Source organism: Bombus fervidus, chromosome 4 (genome assembly GCF_041682495.2).
Source record: "Bombus fervidus isolate BK054 chromosome 4, iyBomFerv1, whole genome shotgun sequence".
NCBI lineage: Eukaryota > Metazoa > Arthropoda > Insecta > Hymenoptera > Apidae > Bombus > Bombus fervidus.
In genome coordinates, this window is record NC_091520.1 from 18,365,837 (window position 1) to 18,388,804 (window position 22,968).

Here is a 22,968-nt window from a genome sequence, read left to right on the forward strand (position 1 = left end):
GTTTTCGATCGACATAGTGTACCGTTAAAATAATTCAGACTACTACCGATTCTAGTTTTTGCATCATTGTTTCAATCGTCATAGATACATCTTCTTCGTACAAGTTTTTCAACGAAAAACGTTGCATACGCAACGTTCAACTTTATCAACTCAAGGATTCGAAATATTTATTCTGACTCCTCGATATTGGCGAATTGCCGTATTTAATTATTTTCTACGTACACTTACGGCAATTTATATTTTCCATGAATGCATAAACGTCCGCAAGCTAATCGCGAGAGATAAATTCGAAGATTAATCGAATTAATCGAAGCAGATGATAATGATCGAAAAATGAGGTATGTGTTTCGTGGCAGCGTCTGTCGAGCACGGCGGATGACGGCGCAAGGTGCGATTAAGTACCTGGTTCGTTGCCGTGATCCGCGCGCGTGGAACGGCCGATAAACGAGCGGCGTGGTTCGCGGCCAATGGCATAAATCTCGGTTCGCGCGGCACGTATGTGCGTGTGGTACGAGCCACGCACTGGGCGTGTCGCACGCAACGCCTGGCACGTGGATAGCTGGATACGCATCGACGACTCCTCTCGTGCTCGCATGAATCGTATGCGCTCGAGCGGCAATGTGCAACGCGCCGTTGCACGCGTTTACACGTATTTCGATGCCAGCATTGCTTTCCATGAATCTGAAAAAAGGGAAATGTAAAAAAACACATTCGAGAGACGTTGCAGTTAGTTTCAGGCAAATCGATGAATAACTGCTCTAGCTTTTTTAATTGCGAGCATCGGGACAATTTTCCACGATCGAATCGCTATTATCAACGAAATTTTACAAGGCACAAATGACGAGCTAGTGAATGTTTATAAATTTCGTGTACGATGGTATTAGTACGATAAGAAAGTAAACAAAGTTTACCCGATATATTATTAGCACGATCCGATCCCTTTCATCGATCTTTGTAACCTGGAATTTGTACCTGTTTGACGTTACCGATGTCGTTAATTCGTAAGCTATCGTGGAAGTGGGTCCTAGCGAAAAATTGCGTATCAAGTAGAAGCGTATCTGTATGTTGGAAGCCTTAGGACTATCTTAAGACTACAAATTTGAGGTTCTTAAATTATACGATAAATTAATAATCTTAATTGAGCTTTACGAATACGAATGAAAAGTTTATTCTAACGAAGCTGTGTTTAATCGCGCGTCTATATAAAAGAACAAAGGCTTCGGTGAACAAAATATTTGACGTACATTTCCAACTGACTCGTGCTATTTTCATACATCGGTCGACAGATTCATTTATTATTCCGATAATTCTGTTCTCTCGAGCAAGAACACGCATTGTCACTCTGTTAGAACACAGGTAGACGAACAAAGTAGGTTTTCTTTTTACTTGCTCGCGTGTACTGCTAAAATATATTCATGTATTATTCAGTGTATAGCCGCAGAACTGTTTCCAACTTTCAACACTTAACGCGAAACACAGCCGTTTCCCTCGTTTCCTACTCCAAAATGCTCTGTTCAACGGTCTTAAAATATGCTCATTGTGACACACGCTCGTCGCCGATTTTAGAGTTTCGCGGGCATAATGATCGAGAATTTCCTCCCGACAGTGTTCCTTTTCCGTTGGTTAATGGCGACGCCGGTTATCTTCATTGTCATGCGAGAACGGACGTGTTCCGCGTTAGCAGGTCTCATTGCACGCCAGAGATAATACATCGTAGGCACCTGTTTAAGAGTCGAGCGCATAGAAGCGTGTACGAAGGGTGCGTAATGCAGCTCTCCGTGCCACGGGACGTGACCAGACGCAGAGCGTCCTGTGTCGATGAAGAAGAGGCACTGGACTCGGATGAGTCAGTCTCTTAGAATGTACGGTGGCGTCGTGGCCGAACGTCGCACGGGAATACGAAACGACTCTACATGAAAAAAAGAGGGATGTGGCAAAAGAAACGTATAAGAACGCCGCTGCTCCATGCTTTTGATACAGGTTACCCGCTTTTCCGCTCGATCTGTGCAAAAATCGCGCGTCTTCGTTCTGCGTTCGTTTGCTCGAAAGGTTCGAAAATTTGAACGGAATTTTTATCGAATTAACATTTTTAGCTCCGTTTTAACAAGGACTTTACTTTTCTTTTCAGAATCCAAGTCCTCCGAGTAGCGATTGCGCGTTTCCGAGTGTTGTAAGTATTTAATTTTTCACCGTTGATAACGTTTTATCGAAATAAGAACAGGTGGAATTATGCTATGCAAAATTAGTTAATATTCTGGAATCAGCTCGATACACGCAAACTCGTACAAGTGTACGAAAGAATGAAAACTTTCACTGCGATCGGTTATCATCGTGATCGTTTCGCATGCGATTTTCCGGAAACATAATGCGGTCAACGATCGGCGAGCCGAGTCGTCATTACGATGAGACAATACCGGGCAAGCGAACCGTGATCGCTCGTCGTTAAATTATTAGATGACCTACCTCTACCTCCGAACGTTTCTAGATTCCACTCATCGTACACCATTTTATACGTGCCTAATCGAATCGATTTATCCGTCAGGCGTTAAAAATCTCGAGATACGAGGTAAGAGTTGATTAAACGTGCCCGGAAGAATGACCTGGCCTAACCTAATGCTAGTATGTTTGCCCTGGCGAGGCAATCTGCTTTGTAAAGAGGAGAGTTCCCGTAATTCGCGTCAGCTGCTTCTCGCCAGACCTCTCGCGAACCTCGCCGAGCGTGGGCCGATCTTTCTCTTTCTCTTTCGCGGTATAGGCATACGCGAAATATAAAAGTGAATTAGGATTACATCGGTTTCTCTCTATCCAGCTCGTGGTTCGTTTAATTCATTTAATTCACACGTGCCCAATAACGTGGGTTCAGGTGTCGAAGCCAACACGATCTTGATATCGCGATTCGTGCTCGTACCAATCGTTTTGGAACATTTACGGCTACACGTAAGACATTAGGTCGATCGACGCGTTCATTTCGTACTGTACACGAACAGAGATTTTCCGTTATACAAGATTAGGTAGATAAGAAGATATTCGTGTTGGTTGATGTACATTATAACTCAAATGTATCGAGATACTTGCTAATTTCTGACGAAATGTAATTTCATTGTAAAGTTACGGATAGGTCAAACTACGATGATATTATTTTTCGTAATAAGCCATTAACGATTAAATTGATTTTTAAAGGCCAACGCGAAATGATAAAATTGATGTTTCTAATCGTCAAATACTATGGAACGATTTTATTACTTGACAAGTATATAATATAATAAATGGCGATGGTAGAGTATATAACGCGGTAAATAGCAAAATTTGAATACCTAATTTCCATTTATAGTCTACCGATCCTATATGGTAGGACCTGTTTCAAGGAAGATTACCAGAGGATATGCGAGAATATAGAGAGAAACAATTTCAGCGAAATAAATTAGGTGTCTGAAGAGGAATTTAAAGTTTCACCACCTCTTCTCGCGATATCCGTAGGAGGATCTGCCATTAACCAGGCAAAGACAGGCTGCAGATGGTTAATTAGGTCGAATGTGTAAATTTTTTCGGCTAGACGAAATTGGCTTCGAACCACGATCGACCGGTGTCGTAATACCTAAATGAATCCGCGCGAAAACGTATCGGCGTCGTAATAAATCCTGGCGTATCGATTATTTCAACGTGGGTATCACCGCTCCTATTATAGAGCGTCTATCTCACGTTTCGTAACATCGTCCGTGTGGAATGTGCTAATTAGTTCGAACGACGACCTCGCGCTCATGCGTCACTCTCGCGCAGAGATTTAATTGCACGACCATAGATACGGGGTTAAAAAAGATACAGCAGAACTCGCGTACATAGAATACAAAAGAAAAAGAAAGAAAAAAGAAAAGAAACGTTATTCGTTAATTAACGAATGTATCGATCTTCGTTAGACCGGCCGAGCTGATAGCTCGATCTCGAACGTGTCGACCCTGGCACCTCAGCACGCACGAGGCTCGAGACGGCGGATTCGCATTTCGTAATCGACGTCTTGAACTTTTACGCGAAGACACACGATCGCCGGTCGCAGAAATGAAAATAAGGCAATAATACGTTCGTGATCGTCGTGCTGCACTTTCTCGCACCGTTCTGACTACGGATTCCCCCCCTCTTTCCTCTCTTTCGATCCTCTCTTTCGTTCTATTATCCATTCCTTTCGCTGGACGCTTCTTTTCCTTTTTTTTTTTCCCCTCTTTCGTACTTTTTCTTTTTTCACCGACCCGATGTTGCAACGAAGACGTCAGAGGTTTCTCACCTGGCCAACGAAAGTTGATTAATCCCCGTCAACGGTGTGTTCGATTCATCGAATTTAACTCGGAGGGAACCGAGCGTGCCAGGCCTTTCCTAGGACACACACTGCCACCGACGGTCGTCGAGCGAGGAACATAGGTGGCACTCAATTAAAGTCGTTCTCAAGCAGCTTCGTGGCGATTGGATTAACAGGTGGATTGGGTTTCTAAATGGCTTCCTCCCACGGTTCGCTCGTGCCCTCTAAACGCGTGACGCGCGCTACTTCGTCGTTTCTTTTCATCTTCTTCTTTATCCTATTTCAAATTTCTATCTCTTTCTTTTCTCTCTTTTCTCTCGTTAGTGCCGCGCATCGAACGTACATATAATATATAAATATATGGATCGACTCGTATATGGTACACAGGAGAGCGTGTAATTAACTGGCCATGGAAATTCGACGTGGCTATCGCGGTGAAAATGAAATGTAAATACGGATGTGTCGCATTACGCTACCGGCCCGTGTATAATTGCCCACGATCCGAGTTTGAAGTCAATGAAATTCGCTATCACGCGGCGACTCGATGACGCGCATGTATATTCAGGACCGTTTATGCAAAGTAACGCCAATAAATATGCAACGATGTAAATGTCAGATATTTGTACCGCGTTTATGGCCGTGCCACGACGCTAGTTACATACGTGCCGCACGTTCGTTATATTTCCGATTTAAAGAAACCATTATTTTGCGGCATACATATGTATCGGATTCGGGTTATCGACATCGATCTATTTTTTTCGCGATCTTTCGGACCTGTCGAGATTATTAAAACGTTGTTAAAATCTCCGTTCGTATTTGCTTTTCTCGTTCATGTTACCAGGTACGTGTCAGAAATGGTTATTTCTGTTGTTTTTTTTATTGTCGGTTCTTCTATCAAGAATGAGTAGTTTCTTAAAAATTACATAGATTATTTCTGTTAGTTATTTAAATAATTTTTTTAATAATCGTTCCAAAACTTAAACAGGCAAGTACGTAATAAAAAAATGCAAGGAAGATAGAAAATCGAATTTTCTTATAAAATTAAAGTTGTATAAATTAATTACGCAGCGTGTAGTTCACGGAAAAAAGAAAGAGATTTCTCGGTGAAGCGTTAGAGAACAACCTTTTTTTATTTCAACTCGTTCGGATTCTCTAAATGCTGCTCGTCAAAGAGATCCGTGTTCTCGCAGACAGGCATCCACGCCACCGTGGACGTAATGGAAATTCAAATTTATTCCCACTGCCATTTGCGCGGGACGGTTCATTAGCACGGTCCGCAGCGAACAGCGTGTCTTTAACTACCTGAACCGGCCAAGCGGCGGCGATAATTTAATTATTACGTTAGATTTGCTAATTCGTCTTGAGAGGGTGGCACCGGTTCGCGGGACCGCTTTTTCTTGGGGGTGGTTTAAGTAATGAGCAGCAAGCTCCTCCTTTCGCCGATAGAATTCACTCTCCCAGTCTCCCAACGACTTGCCAGCATTCCTTCTGTTGCCTCTTTCATCGTACTTTCTTCGTTTCACCTCATCGACGCTTCTCTCTCCTGTTTCTCTCTTTTTACACGAGGGATTAACAATCTCCGATCAGAAGGAATTGATTGCCGCTTCTTCTCACCTGACACGCCCACATATATGTTTTTCTTCGTTTGCGCCGCGTTCCTCGATCTCCAAATCGAAACCATCAAATTAGCGAATCGTAAAGTTAAAATGGTATCGTCGTAATCGTCACTCAATGAATTCGAACGAGACACGTGTAAAATAAACTATGTATTACTGTAATATATCGGAGACGATATCCGTTCAATTTGCAGATATTTACAGTAGCTGATCTATTTGCTGCGTTCTATCAATTTAATCGATCTACCCTTATCGCTATAACTCTATCACCATACCAGAATAACCGATATTGTCCGATTTTTATAGGGCAGCAATTTTAAAATTCACTATATCGTTCGATCGTTATCATTCCACGTTCCTAAATTACTCGATTCGTAGCCAAACGTGTAATCGTCGCTTAATTTTTTTCGTAATTTAAAAAATATCGCTTGCCGTAATAATAAAATATCGTGTACCTTGGCCGGTATACCTTCCCACAACAGTAGCACATTTCTTCAACTATATGTTTGGTCTTAATAGATTCTCCCCATTTCTAGCTATCTCGTATCGAAATATTCCTTTTTAACCGTAACACGATATAAAAGTAAACAAATCAACATCACGAAAAATCGAAACTTATCATCCTTTCCTGTGATCCTCGTAATTGTTCAATCTATAGATACTTAGCGTACCATTTGTCACGTTTTATCGATCGAATTAAGCTACCCTGAATACGTTATTCGTTGGTTTCTCGAGCGACTACGCGCGCGATTTTCCCCTCTGTCGAACGGTGAAATTGATCGAGTACTCGTACGTACGTTACACAGACGTATGTACGTACACAGGTGTATGTAGGCGCGAACAAAGCTGAAACGCGATGATCAGAAGGTATCGGCACAGGTATATCGTAACAGCTCGATATAAACCGTGGCGCGGTTTCGAGCGTTCCGCGCGGAATATATATATCGTTATTTCATAATGGCCGCGGGTGGTGCGCTCGTCGCATATCATCAGGGCGAATTACGAAAGGAATTGGCCGACCTCGTGTGCCGCGGGAAGCAAACGTTCCGAAGCGATTGGTAACGACCTGGTTACCATTAGATTGGACGGCAGCCATGAGCCGCGAGGCGAAACGGAGGCCATTCTTGGCAAAAATTAATTATAACATAGACGGGCTGATTAATGACCGGATAAACATCGGCTTTCGGATCTCGGTTTCATGAATTATTCAACCTGCATCCGACTTTGATAGTCCGTATGAGACGTTTAGAAATAGTAATTCGATGGTTTGTTACCGTAATTACATAAACTTCTGATTGATAAGGGGTGAGATATTTTATCGATGGTTCTTTTTATGTTGCGCGTGGATGAAACTGTATTTTTCGATGATTCGCGGTAACAAAGTTTTATCGTTTCGGGAGATGTCGATTTACGCAACGAGGTGTGAGAATCAAACGAGTGTCGTTTCGAGTTTTAGAAATTATATATTTTCTAGGCAACATCTGTACGAGTAATTTAGAAAACTAACGACAATGTATTTGATAAAGTTGCAAAGATTTACCAATGTCGTTACTATTATCTCTGGCTAGCGCTTTCCCAACTACGGACATCACTTTTCCCGCGACACAATTTACAATACCGAATCAAAGCAAATTGCCGTGCGTACCGGTCGGCCAGTTCGCATGCGTACAGCTTACAAATGCCCGACGATGGCTCCCAATTACGTAAAGTTATGACATCTGTGACACAATCCTGTACATGCGTGTATGGAACGCCCTCCTTCCGTGACGGTCGTCGACGTCCACTGACGTACCTCGATCGAAGCTCTGTTTAACTCTTTTTCCTTTTTAAAATTCCATTTTAACGCTTGCACACATTCCTTCTATTCGTTTTATTTTTCTTTCTTTCAACCTCCTCGAATTTCGAGATTTTCTTCATTTTCCTCTTTCTCCTTCTTTTTCGTCTTCTTACTTTCCTCTATTCTTCGAGATTGTACCATCCTTGAGATTTTTATTTGTTGCAATGAAATTATTTTGTAAAAGTTTATTAGAATTTTATTTGGTTGTTTATTTTTTATTTGCTATACATATACATATTCGTCTATCGGCTTAGAACGCACTTCCTGCTTTACATCTTTGTCTCATGAATATCATTTGTTTTTTTAATTTTTTACATTTAGCGTTCCTCCTCCAAAGTAACGTGCTGCTTCACTAACTTATTACAACACTAGTCGCAAATTTCGTTGCAAAATTTCATTCGTTGCAAAATCTCAATTATCGATATTTTTCCTCGGCTTTTTTTCTGGCATTTTTCGCAACTTCCCGAGTTTTCCAGGGCACAGCTAATTGCCACTGGCGACATTCGCTTTTTCTATTCGCGACCGCGTTACATCGTCACCATTCGCACACTTATTTGCGTGTCATCTCGTTCGGCGTATCCTCGGTCAGACGTATTGTTCTATTGTGTCCTCCTCCGTTTCGAATCTTTCGCTTGTCTCTGGAGAATTTTTTCGAAATTCCTTAATTACAGTCACGGAGTTTTATTTCATGTAAATCGGCACTAAGAAAGACGCGCAAGTGGTTATTAAAATAGATGCTGCTTAATAAACATTCGTGTCTCAGGAAATATCGTTGAAATAATTTTACCACACAAAAAGATACTACAAACCTTCTTTTAACCAATAGGTTAATAATCGAATATAATTATGGTCCTTTGTTTAACTTTATTTCATTCTTTAGGTCATTTTATAGCAAATCGTATTTTTCATTCGTTGGAAAATTTCATTGATGCATATGTGAAAACGTGAAAGAATCGTTATTAATATGCGTAATTTTTCGTTTCATTCGTATATCAAAGGTTTCCCTAAAACGTTAAAAGGGCTAGGACTTAAAAGGAACATCCGTAGGAATTAAAACGAGCTTGAGACGCAAAGAACTTGCGCGGCAGGATTAAGACATTTTTTAATTACGTATACCGAATTGTACGAAATAATCAAACTATCGAGATTACGCTCATCTACAGAGATATTCAACAGCGTCGGTGCTTCTTCTTACGGTGCAATTTCAGCAAATGAAAATTACATTAGAAATTGATTCTACGAAAGGAAATTTATAAGAAAGTATTAGACGTCTTTTTCGCTTCCCGGTAATAAGTCGAGTCTTCTCCTTTCGATTGAATTTCACGTGATGATCTCTAATGCTTAGAAGGCGTCTCGATGCTACAAAGTCGATTAGAAAATCTAAGAAAAGCCGAACAAACTTTGTTCCGCTCTGCTGCGTCGGAAAGATCGCGCGATGCCGCTCTGACAGGCGTTAAAATCACTGGAGAGCGTGACGTTCGAATGCACCAGATGCGCATCGCGTGCACTGGGCGTTCATGATTGCAAATTGCGGGAAACATTCGAAAGCATCCGGGGCTGTCGCAGGCCGATGTTCCCTGATTTTTCTTGCACGATGTCGAACCACTCACGCGGAAACTCTTGTTCTTACTTAATCGCCAATTAGCTGTAAGTGTAACTCTGAGGTATTTGCTGCCTTTCGGTGTTTCGATCGACGTAGACTGCCGTAACATGATCGCTTACAAAGTTGATTAAAAGTGACTGACGTGTTTGGTCAGCTGACCTACGAATTAGATTATTTCTGCGCTTAGGTATCAAATTTATTGGTTGTAGGTGTATACATACAGAGACTCGCTAAAACATTTCATTTGTATTTTTCATTTTGTAAATACCGTTACGTGTTATGTACGTTAGATATGTTTGCAAAATTGAAATTATACTTAAAACATGTACATACCCTGTAGCACTGTAAAAGACTTTCGATAGTCAATTACTCGATATATTAATAAGCTTTGTTATTTAGCAATAAATGTTTGTAATTTCTATATACAATCTCAGATTGGTTTGCAATTTTACCAATACGTATAACCAAGTCGTGCCTCGTTACGGTATTAATGAAATTTAAAAAAAGTTTCGTATAATACATATAAATTTTCGGAAAATATTCGTGCGTTAAGCGTTCAAATACTTTCCATCTTTTTGCTTTTTCCATTTTTCTTATAGCCTTAGGCAAACGTGGATATAATCGGATTATTTAAAACATTTACAAGTATCGTACGATATAAATTTTCTATCGATCTGTTACATGGAATTCTATTAGGAAAGATTGTCGTGTCGTTTAATTTTTCTCTCGAGATCTGCTGCTCTAATTTCACATCAATCTTAAACTGGAGAATTAAACATAGAACGCTTTCGCTAGTCTCCTCCAATTATGCGAATGCTATTCCTAATTTCCGTGTTCAAATTTCGCACGTTTCCCCTGCCACATCATCTCACCGTAGCCCCGTTTTCGAGTTATTAATCGCCACGCTGAGAGAAATCAACGTTACAGCGGCACAATCTCGCAACGGATCCCGCAACCGACGTAATTGGATTCGAGCTTAATACATTTATAATGCAAAGTTATTAACCTAACTAACGTATGATCGCCGCAATTACGTGGTTGTGGGTTTTGCCGGCTTAACGAGCGATCTTGAGAAACCGTGTGTTGCCCTGACGAAAGCAGTCTAGTGGGCCGGTCGACGACGCCGACCGAAAGAGGGATCATCCGTTTCTTCCTTCGATCGAATCATCTTCACGCTATTTTCCGCTCGTTCAACAACCTATTTCTCTATCTCCATTCGTGGAATGTCAGCTACTCGTTTCGTAAAACGCCCGCACAAGTCCTACCATTCGAATTATCAGAGAATATGCAGGATTGTTAGATAGTCAAATGCAATGGATATATCTGTACGTATATTTGAATATACACTGACTTACGAAAGTATTTCGGCACTTGCCATAGATATCGTACGTATTACATAAAACATTTTGATTAAGAAAACTTACAAAGATTTACAGAGTCGACGTGATAAAACGTACACGTTTCGTTATTAAACGTACATACATCGTACTGTTGGTTAGGTTTCCAGAAAATCGTTAAAACGTAACAGCATCGTGGAAAATGTCAAGCAAGATTCGTACTCCGATAAAACGTTATATGTATATGTTGGATCATTTTGCCAATCATTTCAAGTTACCAATATCGTTTGTCGACTTCGAAGTTCGAGGCTCGGTTTCCTACGAATAATAATAAAAACACGTAAAATCGTAATTCCAACGTGTTGGTTCGTTCGATCCGTTCGAACAATGAGACATGTTAAATGGTGGAGATAAAAGAGAACCGATCGGTGAGAGGTAGACAAAGAATATGATTTCGTTTTCATATTCCGGGGGCGGGCGTGGCGACGAGCATGGCAATGAGCCTGGCCAGCCTTACGACCGGAAGCGAGGGAGGCACACGCGCATCCGGTGATGCGAGACGTCTACGCAAGATACGATCCTCTCCGCCTTCTTTCGCCGCGTGCGATCAAAGATTTCCCCTCAGATTCGAGCGGTTCGATCCGAACGATGACTCGCCGCGACGGTCTTACTCGTCGAGGGAATACGACGCGGTAAAAAGCGAAGGTAGAGCTCGTTTATCTTGTTTCATGGTCTCGAGCAAGCGTGAAAGTCATTTGCAGGTTCATCTTCGTTCGATGGTTGTTTCGTTGGTCGCCGTGTGCGAACGTTTCGTAATAGTGAATACGGTGTTCTCGTAGCTATATGTGACGTGAATTCCGTCGCTCTTTGTGGAATTCGTGGCTGATACGGAATTAAGATGTTTCAGAGCTGATATACGAGCCTCTCGAAAACCAAATCCATTTTTTCTAGTTTTTCGCTTTCGTTATCTGGATACACGATTATCCAATTTTTGTAGAAACAAATGATTCATCGACGTTTATTCGCTGCTGACACAAACAATTGTAAATTTCACGAGATAATAGTTGCAACATCATAATTCCCACTAACCTTTTTATCCATCGTGGATATCGAGCGATTCGTGCTACTATTGGGATATCCAAAAATGGATCAAATTCGTTCTATTTCCCAATTGCAAATACGTAATAGTACGACCACCGTGAGAGGATTAAAGATGCTTGATCGGCAGCGAAGTTTATCTCTATTAAAATTTGCTTGGATTATTTTCTTCCCGTTACAAGCTTTCTTCCAACTTGCGAGCTTTCCTTAAATCGCTTAAAGCGATTATAGGTACGTTAAAATATTCTTACTCAAAATTCTTACTCAAGCAAGAAACTGGGAAATTCCTCAAACTTTCCTCGCAAAATTGCAACAAAGTTTAGCATCGATTAGGCAAGGCTATTCCCTGGGAACGAAGAGACACGGTTGCAAGAATACCTTGCTAAACTTTTCTAATCAAAGTTCAAGCAACGGATGCACGTATCAAACGGGTTGCAACACGCGTCCTACAGTCGTTTCCCGACGGTGCAATTGTTATATTGTAGCAATAAGAATTGCATCGTTGTATCGCGGCACGCGATCGAGGTGGTCCCCTATTGGTGAGCCTAATTGCAAGAACCACGGTATTTTCTCCGTCGCTTACATAACGAAATCGACTCTGCCGCTGCATCCGGATCTCTTTCCACGTCGAACCGATGTGAATCACCCCCTCACGCGAGATCGATCCGTGCTTCGCTCTCTTCTCGAATCGGCTCTTCGTTTAATTTCGAATTTGCACAAAATTTACAGTTTATAGGATCTTGGATACGGAATTTGAGAGAATTTCAAACTTTTTAGAAATTTCAGGAAGCTCGTGGCTTCTTTCCTCCTTACATTTTCATGCGAATATCTCGATCAATTTCAAAATACAAGAAATTTTCTTTTTCGTTTGTTCGACGTCGCAATCATTTCTAACGATCCATCCTAAACTCCTCGATTTTTCAAACAACGATATTTCGATAACCGATAAGTCATTCGAAGCGTCCAATAAAACCTGTTCTTTTCCAAATTTTATTCGCGCGAGAATAACCGGTCGAAGGGTCCGAAAGGCTAGTTCGAAAAGTCTGCCCTGTGAGCCCATCGACATTAACAGTCGGTTCGTGGTGTCTGGAAAGGACCACGGCTACCGTGTACGCATAAGATGTAAATGGTGCCACGTACGAGCTACCAAGACGATTTGCACCGCGAGGTCCGGCATTAGGGGACACGATAACGCAGTGACACTCTTTGAGACCCGCAACGATTTATCTGGGGGTTGTCGCGCGTCCATGCGACCGGGCATCGTGCATCACTCGCCGCTGAGGGACGCGTTGCAAGCGGATGCGCGACGGGGAGCACGGTTTCGAGTGATAGATCTCCTGGCCGAGGTGAAATATACCTACTTGGTGTAGCGTGTGCTTGGCACGCAGCGGATTATTCGCGAATCCTGGGAAGCATCCGTCACACGGGACCTGGAGTGAATTTCCTCGCGACGACCTTTCGGGCAAACCGCAGAAATTTGTCGTAATTTCCTTCAGAAACGTTGCTTTATTTTTTAAACGTCTAATAGCGTAACTGTGTTTAGAACGGATATGGTTCAGTTTGATCGAAGCTTAAGATCGTCGAAGAGAATTTTCTTCTGGTGCGGTTCGTGGTACGGTTTGACGGATATTTTTTAATTTGATTCAGATTTGGGAATTTGCGAGACAAGTTAAATTTGTTGGCAACAAGTTATTTGTTGAAATCGTCGAGGAATCATATACGTGTGATCGAATCGTTATTCAAATTCTTTAAAGAAAGATCGAATAAACTGAAACTGTTGCGTCTATAAACTTTGACGTAGACGAAATGGTATATATCGTAGCAGCAGGTGAAATTTCTCGATTCTCAGGAGCAACGCGAGTCGGTAGCACTCCTACGTTAAACCTTAACGATACGATAAAGGATGAAAGGTTTTTGGCACAATAGAATACATAATAAACACGAGAAAGAAGTCAGCATCGGTGCGTCCTATTTGGCGAAAACACTCAAGACACAATCGGTTCCCTTCCAAAACTTCGTCCAACATGCTAATTGTTCGAAACAGCAACAGCTCACAAAACCTTACACAAATTCGCGGCAAAGAAAAGATGGTTTTGCCGGGGTTCGTCTCGACGAGAAGCGAAGGGGACTGTCGGCAATATATTTTCAACGCGGCCCGGAGAGTGAATATTTAAATTCGAGTATCGTTATGCGCTTCGTGGCGCCAGCCTCTCTAAACGGTGCTGGTGTTGTCTCGACGAGCGAGCAGTCTCTCACTCCGGAGAAAAAACAAAGGGTTCCCCGTGGCCACTCCACCTGTCACGGAGTCGAAAACGCAAGACCAGTGGCAGTGTCGCGTAACGATTCCTCGCCTCCGGTCTGCGCGTTCCTCTTTCCTTTTTTTCTCTCTTTTTCACCTCTTTCTCATTTTTCTTCTCTTTCTCGTTTCTTTGTTTTTTTTTTTTCGTCTCCTTTCGTTTTCTCGTCGCCGGTTGCCCACGTTCGACCGTTTTCTCGGCGCATTCAGCGGAAATATTAAAATGCCCCGACGAGTCGTGCGCACGACAATAAGTTCTGTCGGCGCTCCGGACGTGCCCTGGATACCGGGCGTTCGCTCTTAAACTACCATCCGCGTATACCGTTTCCCTCTTCGTTCGTTCCTCGCGCCTCCAGAGGGGGCCATCTCGCTCGACCATAATTCGTCGGGGTGTCCCCGGGGATTGAAATGCACGCGGTGCACATCCTGTCCGGGAAAATTCAAATGAGCCTCGGTATGCTCGAACTCTGTCCGCCCGCAACCGCTACGAAACCCTCCGAGAGAGATTTGGAAATCCGCTCGACCGCTTCTGTCCGATGGATTGCGAGACACGCTCCGGGACCACGAAAAGAGATCCGAGTGATAAATATCCGTGCACGATGAGCAAGCAGGTTTTTTTCGTGGGGAGGAACGTGGGACAGTTGGCTTGTGGAAACGTAGCGAAAGTCAGATTGCAGGAGTGGGGAGGCTTCGTTATTGATATTCCAGGGTGGAGTTTCGAAATGGTGTGGGAAACGGAAGTCCATCAGCCAGAGGATTCGATGGTTAACCTCTTTGCATTCGTCACGGAAATATTTCCCGGTATAATTTTGTTTCTACGTTATTAACGACGTTACCGATCACATAGATAGTTCACGTGTCTGTTTTTAAAATCTAAAACGTGGGATGTTGGGTCGGGCAAAATACAAATTAATAATTCGCGATGCCTTAAACATATCGATCGAAACACGAGACGCTCGAAATATTTTGTTCACGAAGATTTATTGATTTATGATCGTTGCAACGTTTACATCTTTAAATAACGAAATGTTCGATGGAAAGGAAAATGAACGAGCGTTTAAATACACTCGCGTGTCTGCTTCGGCGTCGTGTTCGGTGCGTGCGCGCTCGTTGGCGCCTTTTGAGCGCACAGCACCGAACCGATCCACCTGTGAAGCAAACTATGGCTTTATCAGCTCCTTCGATTCAAGCGTGTCCGATAACCTCGATGTCTACGACAGAGCAGCAAGCATTCGAACTTTGTTATCTTCTTTACCGTCGATTGACGAAGATCGTTTGCGAATTCCCCCCTTAATCCACATTGGCCTTGGTCAAACGACAGTTCTTCGATGGATTCTTAGTGCATCACAAATCGGTGCATCAGGCTAACCATTTGATTCCAACGTCGCTCGTTAAGTAAAGCAAGGAGTCTAGAATGTTCGACGAAGTTAGCGTATCAATGGATTCTGTCGACTTGGAACCCTGACGAAGAAATAAAATTTTCGAGTTTGTCTCTTTATTTCGAGCATTTCTAATCGAGGAGTCGAGATGGCAAACGTCGTGTACCCGAGAAGCTTGGAATCTCGATAGCGATGTATTTCTGTTAATTTTGAAAGCTAGAGATTTTTAATATTTTTGACACAATTTTTACATCGTTTAGCTATTTCAAATTTGCAAGGTTTATCAATTCAAACGGAAAGAAGTACATCGTACTTTCGTGTTTTATTATGCTTTATCTTACAATAGCCAGAAAAATTAAAATAAATTATTCCAGCCCTTATCCTTTTTTCTTTTTACCTCATTTACCACTCCAACCCCTCAATTTTCTTCGTTGTTAATAAAGGAAAATTAAATACAACGTCAGACTCACCGGTATGCTCGTCCGAATATCGTTAACGATTCGCCGAGCCCGTTCAGCGAAGTTCTGCACGCAATGAACCAACGAATCTGCCGCTTCGAGGTTTACCGGTTTCTTTTGATCAACTTCCACGTAGTTAAGCTCTTTCTTCGGGTTAGTTAACGTCTTCGAATTCGCTTCGTTCCGTTTCCTGTGCACTGTCGTCGGAGTTTGAAACGACACGCCTTTCGTCAATGTTTGGTCGGTTCTATACATGCGGCGAAATCTTATTAAAAAGTATATTTTTAATAAAAAATATTCGCCCGTTTAATATTTCCTTGTAATCCATACCTATTATTTTGCACATGTTGTCGTACGCAAACTGCCGCTAAGAGACAAAGTGCGTACATGGGATTCTTGATGTAGTGAAGAGGCATAATAGAGATCGCCTTACTATTTTCGACTTCGCTGGTAGAATCTACCGCGACCAAAGAATTTTGATAATTTACTTAGAATTTCGCGAAAGACTTCGCGTGGCCACAATGTTGCCGTGCTGTTGGTTTGTTTGAAAAACGATTGCCACTCGCCCATCGATCGTTTTTTTCTCTTAAGCTATTACGATTGCCGCTCGAAAACGGTTCAGCGCCTTCTCGCTCTAATTTCACCTTCCGAACAAAATAAATCTTCGACAAGATTTTCTCGTTATTTTCACGCAGGATTGCGTCTATGTTTATGTATACACGTTCAATCTGGAACAGCTTTCGCGTAGCGTGCGAAGAACGTTTGACGTTTCGAAAGAACCGTGATCGATATTAAAACGATCGTTCGCGGAGGATTCGCGCTAATGACAAGCTGGAACAAACGGCACGTAACGAGGATTAGCGCGATTTTTAACGAGTTTCGAGATTACCGTGGCTTCGACCGTGGGGCGCAATTACGCATGACTACGTAAACGTTCGATTACTTGGTTTCACGTCGGCTCGACGCGGCCTTTTCGCGCCTTTCACTTTCCCGCGCTTCAAACAGAAGTCGCAAGTTTAACTGCTTTTTTTTTGCTCGTCATCAGGATGAACGACATTAACCTTAATTCCGATAATAATACGTGTAGACGTTTTAATTGTCGCATCTGCTGAAGCGTGAACAGGGAAGTGTATAGAGCAGTTCCAGCGCTATATAAAATAAAACTAGAACTAGATATACAGTCAGCAGCGAAAATAACTGTATTCTCTGTAAGAAGTCATTTTTGTCAATGTAGAAGCTACAGGGTTTCGCTTCGAACTATCGTTGTACGATATATACATAGTTCAACGAAATACTATTAAAAAACCGACGCATTACATCGTACTACGCGTATTCTCTTTTTTCTTTGCTTTACAATTTTTTCATTCGCTTTAGACAAAACGTTTTAACGACCTGAAACTTTCGATAGATACGCACCGTTCTTTCGCATCCTAATCTCAAGCACCTGTAGCGCTTGAATCTTAGTCGATTTAGAAATCCATCGACCAAGCCGAATCCGTGTAATTGTCCAAAATTCTCGGACACGTAAAACGAAGCAAAGAATACGAGTAAGATTGTATGCGTGGAAGAGAAGGTATTCATCTAACTCCGTGCTCCATTTAAAATTTAAAGAAACGCTCTCTCTCGAGAGAGAGATTCACGGAGCGCTCGTATTATCCGCGGAAATTGGTTCTAGCGAACGCGAGGTCAGGGAAGACCTGGCCGACGCGAGGATCGCGTGCAGGACCGACCACTCATCCACACTCGAGTATTAAACATAAGTGCCACTTACCTATGCTTGATCCTCACGAGCTACGGTCATCTTCGTCCCCTCACCCCTAGCTCTAAAGTTTCGCCGTTTCTGATCCCTTGGCCTGCCCTTGTTGTTGCCGGCACTGGCAACGTTTCTCGCGATCCATCCCGTCTCACCTCGTGGCGATTCCCGTGAAAAACGAAGTCGTGGCGCAACCCGCCGTCGGCTGATTCACCTTCCGTACCCCGCAGAATATACACGCACGCCGAACGGTATCTTGGCTAACCCCTAGACCTTTGCTCCTCTCACGGTCTCTAGCGTTTTTCCTTCGAAGGTGGTCGAATATTTTGGGTCACGTGAAGTTATTCGGATCTTTCTGATTTTTCATCACTCGTTACAGCTATTACTGCGGTCGAATTACACGTTACACGTGGTCCGTGGAAGTTGGAAATCGTATACTTGCATAGTGTGAGATATAACGACCAACTCTTAATTTCTATTTAAACGCGTTATACCGTAAGAATTTACGATCATTGGTGTTTCGTTTACATATAGAAATACCGACAAAATATTGGAAATTCGTATGCAGATATAATTTATAAAATCGATCGACTCTTTATTATTAAAAATTTCCTAGCGCAACCACGACCGAGGCGTGAATTTCTCACGTGCCCTTTCACTTTTATCGATTCCGTCGTTTCACCCCTGAAACATACTTGCGCGTTATACGAAATACCACGTATATCGATCAATTTTACCACGTCGCTCTATCCCGTCACCGTAAATTAATAAGTTATTAGGCCAGCTATCTCTCGAGCGTTATCCCGAAGCGAATCTCGCGCCAGTTTCCATTGCATCGTCCTCGCCTCCGTCGTAGAATAAGCAGCAGCTTCTGGCGTGCACGAGCTCGGCCGCGAGAGAGCCGCTCGTCGTTCCGAAAGCGTCGGCCTGGTCTCGGGCGAGCTGGTGGCGCGAGATCGTGAGAAGTACTCCAGATCAGCGAGCAGGATCTACCAGGTACATATCGCGAGGCTGTTAGAGTCAGATCGCTAACAAAGTGAGGATCAAATAATAACACGTTAGGATCGCGGAGCCCGAAGATAGATGGCGCTCGGTGTGAGTGAATAATTTGATAATGGCGGCGGCGGGAGCGACGCCGAGCGTAGCGCTTCGTAGTTTTCGCCCCCGCCGCCTCCTTCTAGGATCGTGGACGAGAAGAAGAGCCGGTCGAAGAGAGAAGATGATCTCCGATCGTTGCTCGAGATCTAGCACTCGTTGCCTCTCTCCCTTTTCCTTTCTCGTCACACCGTATTCTCTTTTTCCTTCTCGTTGCTTCGACACCGTCTTATTTTCTGCTTGCGTCTCGCTCTATCGTTTCGCCCCCTCGTATTCCCCCATCCTTCGTCCACTCGACTGTTACTCTCGATCTTGAAAGATCATGCCGCGAGATCACGGGGCTATTCGTGATATACCCGAGCCGCGGACGGGTTATGCGCGTACCACGAGATCGCCTCTCGCTCGCCCCGTGTAAAGGGATATTCCGGTGTTTTCGAAATTTTTGCAGACGGCCTTAATGGCGGATGATTGTGTGCCAAAGGTAACCCCAGGTGAAAATGAGCCATCCGACCGCGCTGAATCCTCGTCGTGGTTTGGTCGAACAGGCCTAACCCTTGTAGCAAGCGAGATCCGAAGGATCGAACGGTAACCGTCGATCGTACCCGTGTTTTCGTTCTCCCTCGCCGGCCTCCCTCGCTCTCCCCTTTAGAGACGGTGCGATCACGACGCGCGTGCAATTTTGTAGCACTTTAGAGCGCAATAACCGTCTCTGAGGCGGCACCGAACGCGCTCGAGATACGCCTTGCAATCACGAAATCGAATTTCGAAGTTCGCCAGGGACGATATTTCTGCGAAACTTCTGCATTCCCACGCTGGAGTTTCGCTAATCGTCCTTATTCTCCATTCGATTCTTATTAATCCTTCGATCCTCGAGTTAGGATATTAGGCAGCATCGGACGAGAAACGATCGTGATACCTTTATCCGTATATGTATTGTATAACAACGTACTTTATTACTCGCAACCGTACAAACGTTGGCTCGAGTCGAAAACTTTTTCTATCGACTCTTTATGATCTCTTTATACTTTTACTCGTTATCACAGCATAATTATATATGCCATAATGTATTTCCGTAAATATTTAAATTAATAACTTCTATTATATTCTATTATATAAGCAAGCCTCTCCAATTTCCTGTATCGTCTCGTTCTTCATCGTGCAATTTCGATAAAAGCGTCGATTCGTATTTCCGATATCTACGATCAAACACCGGCGAACAAGTTAGAAGAAAGGCAGAGCATGTCGTGAATCTACGAGATCGTGAAAAACGATGGCGCAATTATTCGAAATCGTAGCGATTCCCGCGGCGCGCACCGTGCGCATCGCTCGATTTTCCGCAGCGGAGCGCGTAATTTAAGCCGGTCGCGCGTACCGGTCATGCGAAGCGGCGCACAATTACTCGTATTTATACCGGCCAGCCGGCTCTAATTGCCTTGTGTAATTCTCATAATCGTAAATACACGCGTCAAAAGGTGTTGAAACCGCAGCACGCCTCGGGGAGGCCGGCGCGATAAATAAATCACGGGGCAAACGCGAGATACGTAATCTAATTCCGCGATACGGGTAGCGAGAGGCTCGAGCCGACCCACGAGCCTTCTCGTTTTAACCGAGACGAATAGTTTTACGCAGGACGACGTTGAACCTAACGTTTCAGGGATCAAGGTGATCCCTACCGGGCTTTTGCTTCGAAATGGCGTCACACCGACGACGATTGCCTCCGATTTCGCCTCGTCTCACGATCCGAACGCCTGATTTCGCGTTAACGTGCTCGCGGTCGAGATTATTTCCCGAAGTCACGTTAACTCTCGATGCTCGTTCCACGATAATGAGTCTTTTCGTCTCGCTTCCCCCTGTTTCCACGCGCTTCTTCTTCCTTGCGCGCGACTGGTGAATCATAGATGCCACGGCGAAACGCGTGGACGTTCGATCTCCGTCGTTGGTGCGGATTTTTCGCCGAGCGTCTGTGGGAAACTATTCAAAATAGCCGACGCTCGATCGAGAGCATCTCGCGTTCGCGTTCGTATTCGTGTGTTCATTGTTGTTGCACAGGGGTGGGAGGTCGCGATTTTGTAAGATCGCACACCTCCGTAAATTCTCCGAAGATGACTTTCGTAAAGGAGAGAGAGAGAGGACGATGGGACCGAACGAATGGGATTTCTCAACCGCGGTCATGCGAGAGGCGTTCCGTCTCGCAGAACGATTTGTTCTCTTGCTTCCGGCACTACTCGCGACTGTCGCTAATAAGGAACAAGTTGCAACTGCCGTGGGTATAGCAAGGATACGAAGTGCGGCTCGATTCGATGTTCTCGTTTCGTTCTACGGGAATAATCTTTGGAATATGTTTAAAGGAACGTTCTGTATGCGAGACAAATAATATCCAGTCTGTGAAATTAACGTTTTAGTCTTGTTTATTATCGGACATTCGAATATTGAACTTTACATTAGCTTTAGAAGCATGAGAGAACACGAGCGTGTGGTAGTTTTCTTTACGCAACAAATTTTCCTATCCGACGAAGGTTACTGTTATTGGTAATATCGTATTCCCATACACATATGCTTGTAATATGCAAAGATACAGGAAATTCGCAAAACGCCTTTTCACTTGGGTTCCGTTTCTCGAATTGCATCTGTAAAAATATGAATTTCGCGTGAAAAAAGATTCTTCTATCCGTGAAAACAACGAAAACGTGTTTTCGCGACACAATTACGACACTACAACAGGCTCACCGAAATTCCTCTAGGTTGAACATTGTCATTCAAGATCGCGGGCAAAGGACGGTCGCGCGAGTCGTCCGGCTAATTTCCATTAACCAAGTTTCACCGAGCGGGAATCGCGTTCCATTCTAATCGATACCCGGCGCGAGGGGCCCCGGGCAAAAGGCACGCTTAATTCTAAAACGTTTCTAACGATCTCTCTGCTTGATATTCCTGCGACGAGCGCGAAATGGTGGCTCGGAGTGGCGAGTGTCCGGTCACTTGTCGAATTTGATCACGTAGCGTTTTAACGCTTTACATTGAACGCAGCGCGTGCTCTGTGTAGAACGTCGACGCGGTTACGAGCCGATACACGCCGATTTCTGTGTGCAAAGAGCACTATCGTGTGCGCGCGAGCGCGCGCGCGCGTAAGCGAGCGATCGCACAAACGCTCGTGCGTACGCATAGAGACGAGACACGAGTGTCGAGTTGTAAAACAAAGTAGTTTCCAGGGGACGCGGACGTTCCAGCTCTCGTTGGAATTTATAGAAGACACACGTCGAGGACGATCCGTGAACGCAACCTTTCGGCGCCGCTGTCCGATTCGCTTCGGGGAGTGTTTATCGACGCGTTTGATAGTCAGGTGAATCATACTTGATCGAGTTCGGACTCGATGAAATATTGTATTCCGTGGTCGCGCGTCTGCGTTGCGTATTGTTCCTCTGATTCATTGGCGATAAAAGTTTCGTGGTGGTGGGTCTCGTTTCTGGGAGAAGGAAATTAACAAAAGGAGATAAATCAGACGCGACGTTAACCGATAGTATTGTTTTGTACCATTTCGTTGGAGAATCTTGGAGAAAGTAAGGGAAAACTTCGTTTATAGCAACGATGTATTGGTTACCGATCGATCGAGCGAATTCTCGCACGGTCTCGCGCTATAATCGATCAATTAATATCTTCAACGAATTAAGCGAGTGACAAGTTGCAGGTTGTAGAGCGTAATAGCACAATTTTTGAATTTTACGTCGAAACGGTCGGTCTTGTACATCTCGCTTATTCTATTGTCAAATTTGATGCTATTTAAACGAGAGAATTGACTAACGGTAATAGCAAGAAATTTTACAAGAGTAAAATTTCACGAATATAAAACAAGATAACATCGTTGAAAATTGGCAGTTATTAGGAAAGAAAACATTAAACGAAATATTACGATGCATGGAAAGAGTACGCCATGCAGACGAACGCTAACACGGCCGACTACGTTCGATCGTTCCGACGAATACGCGTAAGTATCAACCGTGGCCGAAGTCTACGAGTATCACTTGTAAATTAGAAGTTACACTGGTTATACCCAGAATCTGCGTTGCACAACGTCGACAGAAGCGACGAGCTCTAACGAGCGACTGTTGTCAAACGTTGTCGTGCCGGTGGTTGTCTCTGGCCGTACGAACGATATGCAAATCGGCCGCGACCTGCGCACCTAGAAAGCGTATAATTACCGCGCCGCGGTATTT

General features: G+C 43.6%; 1 protein-coding gene across 2 annotated transcripts; it reads right to left on the bottom strand.

Moving 5' to 3' along the window:
- Positions 1 to 15,049: 15,049 nt before the first annotated feature.
- LOC139986647 (uncharacterized) lies at positions 15,050 to 16,514 on the bottom strand. 2 transcript variants are annotated; one of them, XM_074111695.1, is made up of 3 exons: positions 16,243 to 16,514; positions 15,925 to 16,177; positions 15,050 to 15,536 (listed from the first exon to the last, which is right to left on the bottom strand). In XM_074111695.1, exons 1-3 carry the CDS (start codon positions 16,326 to 16,328, stop codon positions 15,435 to 15,437), a joined length of 441 nt encoding a protein of 146 aa, XP_073967796.1. In that variant the 5' UTR covers positions 16,329 to 16,514; the 3' UTR covers positions 15,050 to 15,434. The 2 variants fall into 2 exon arrangements, with proteins under 2 accessions (XP_073967796.1, XP_073967797.1); XM_074111696.1 differs by having other exon boundaries at positions 15,925 to 16,159; positions 16,243 to 16,502.
- Positions 16,515 to 22,968: the final 6,454 nt, after the last annotated feature.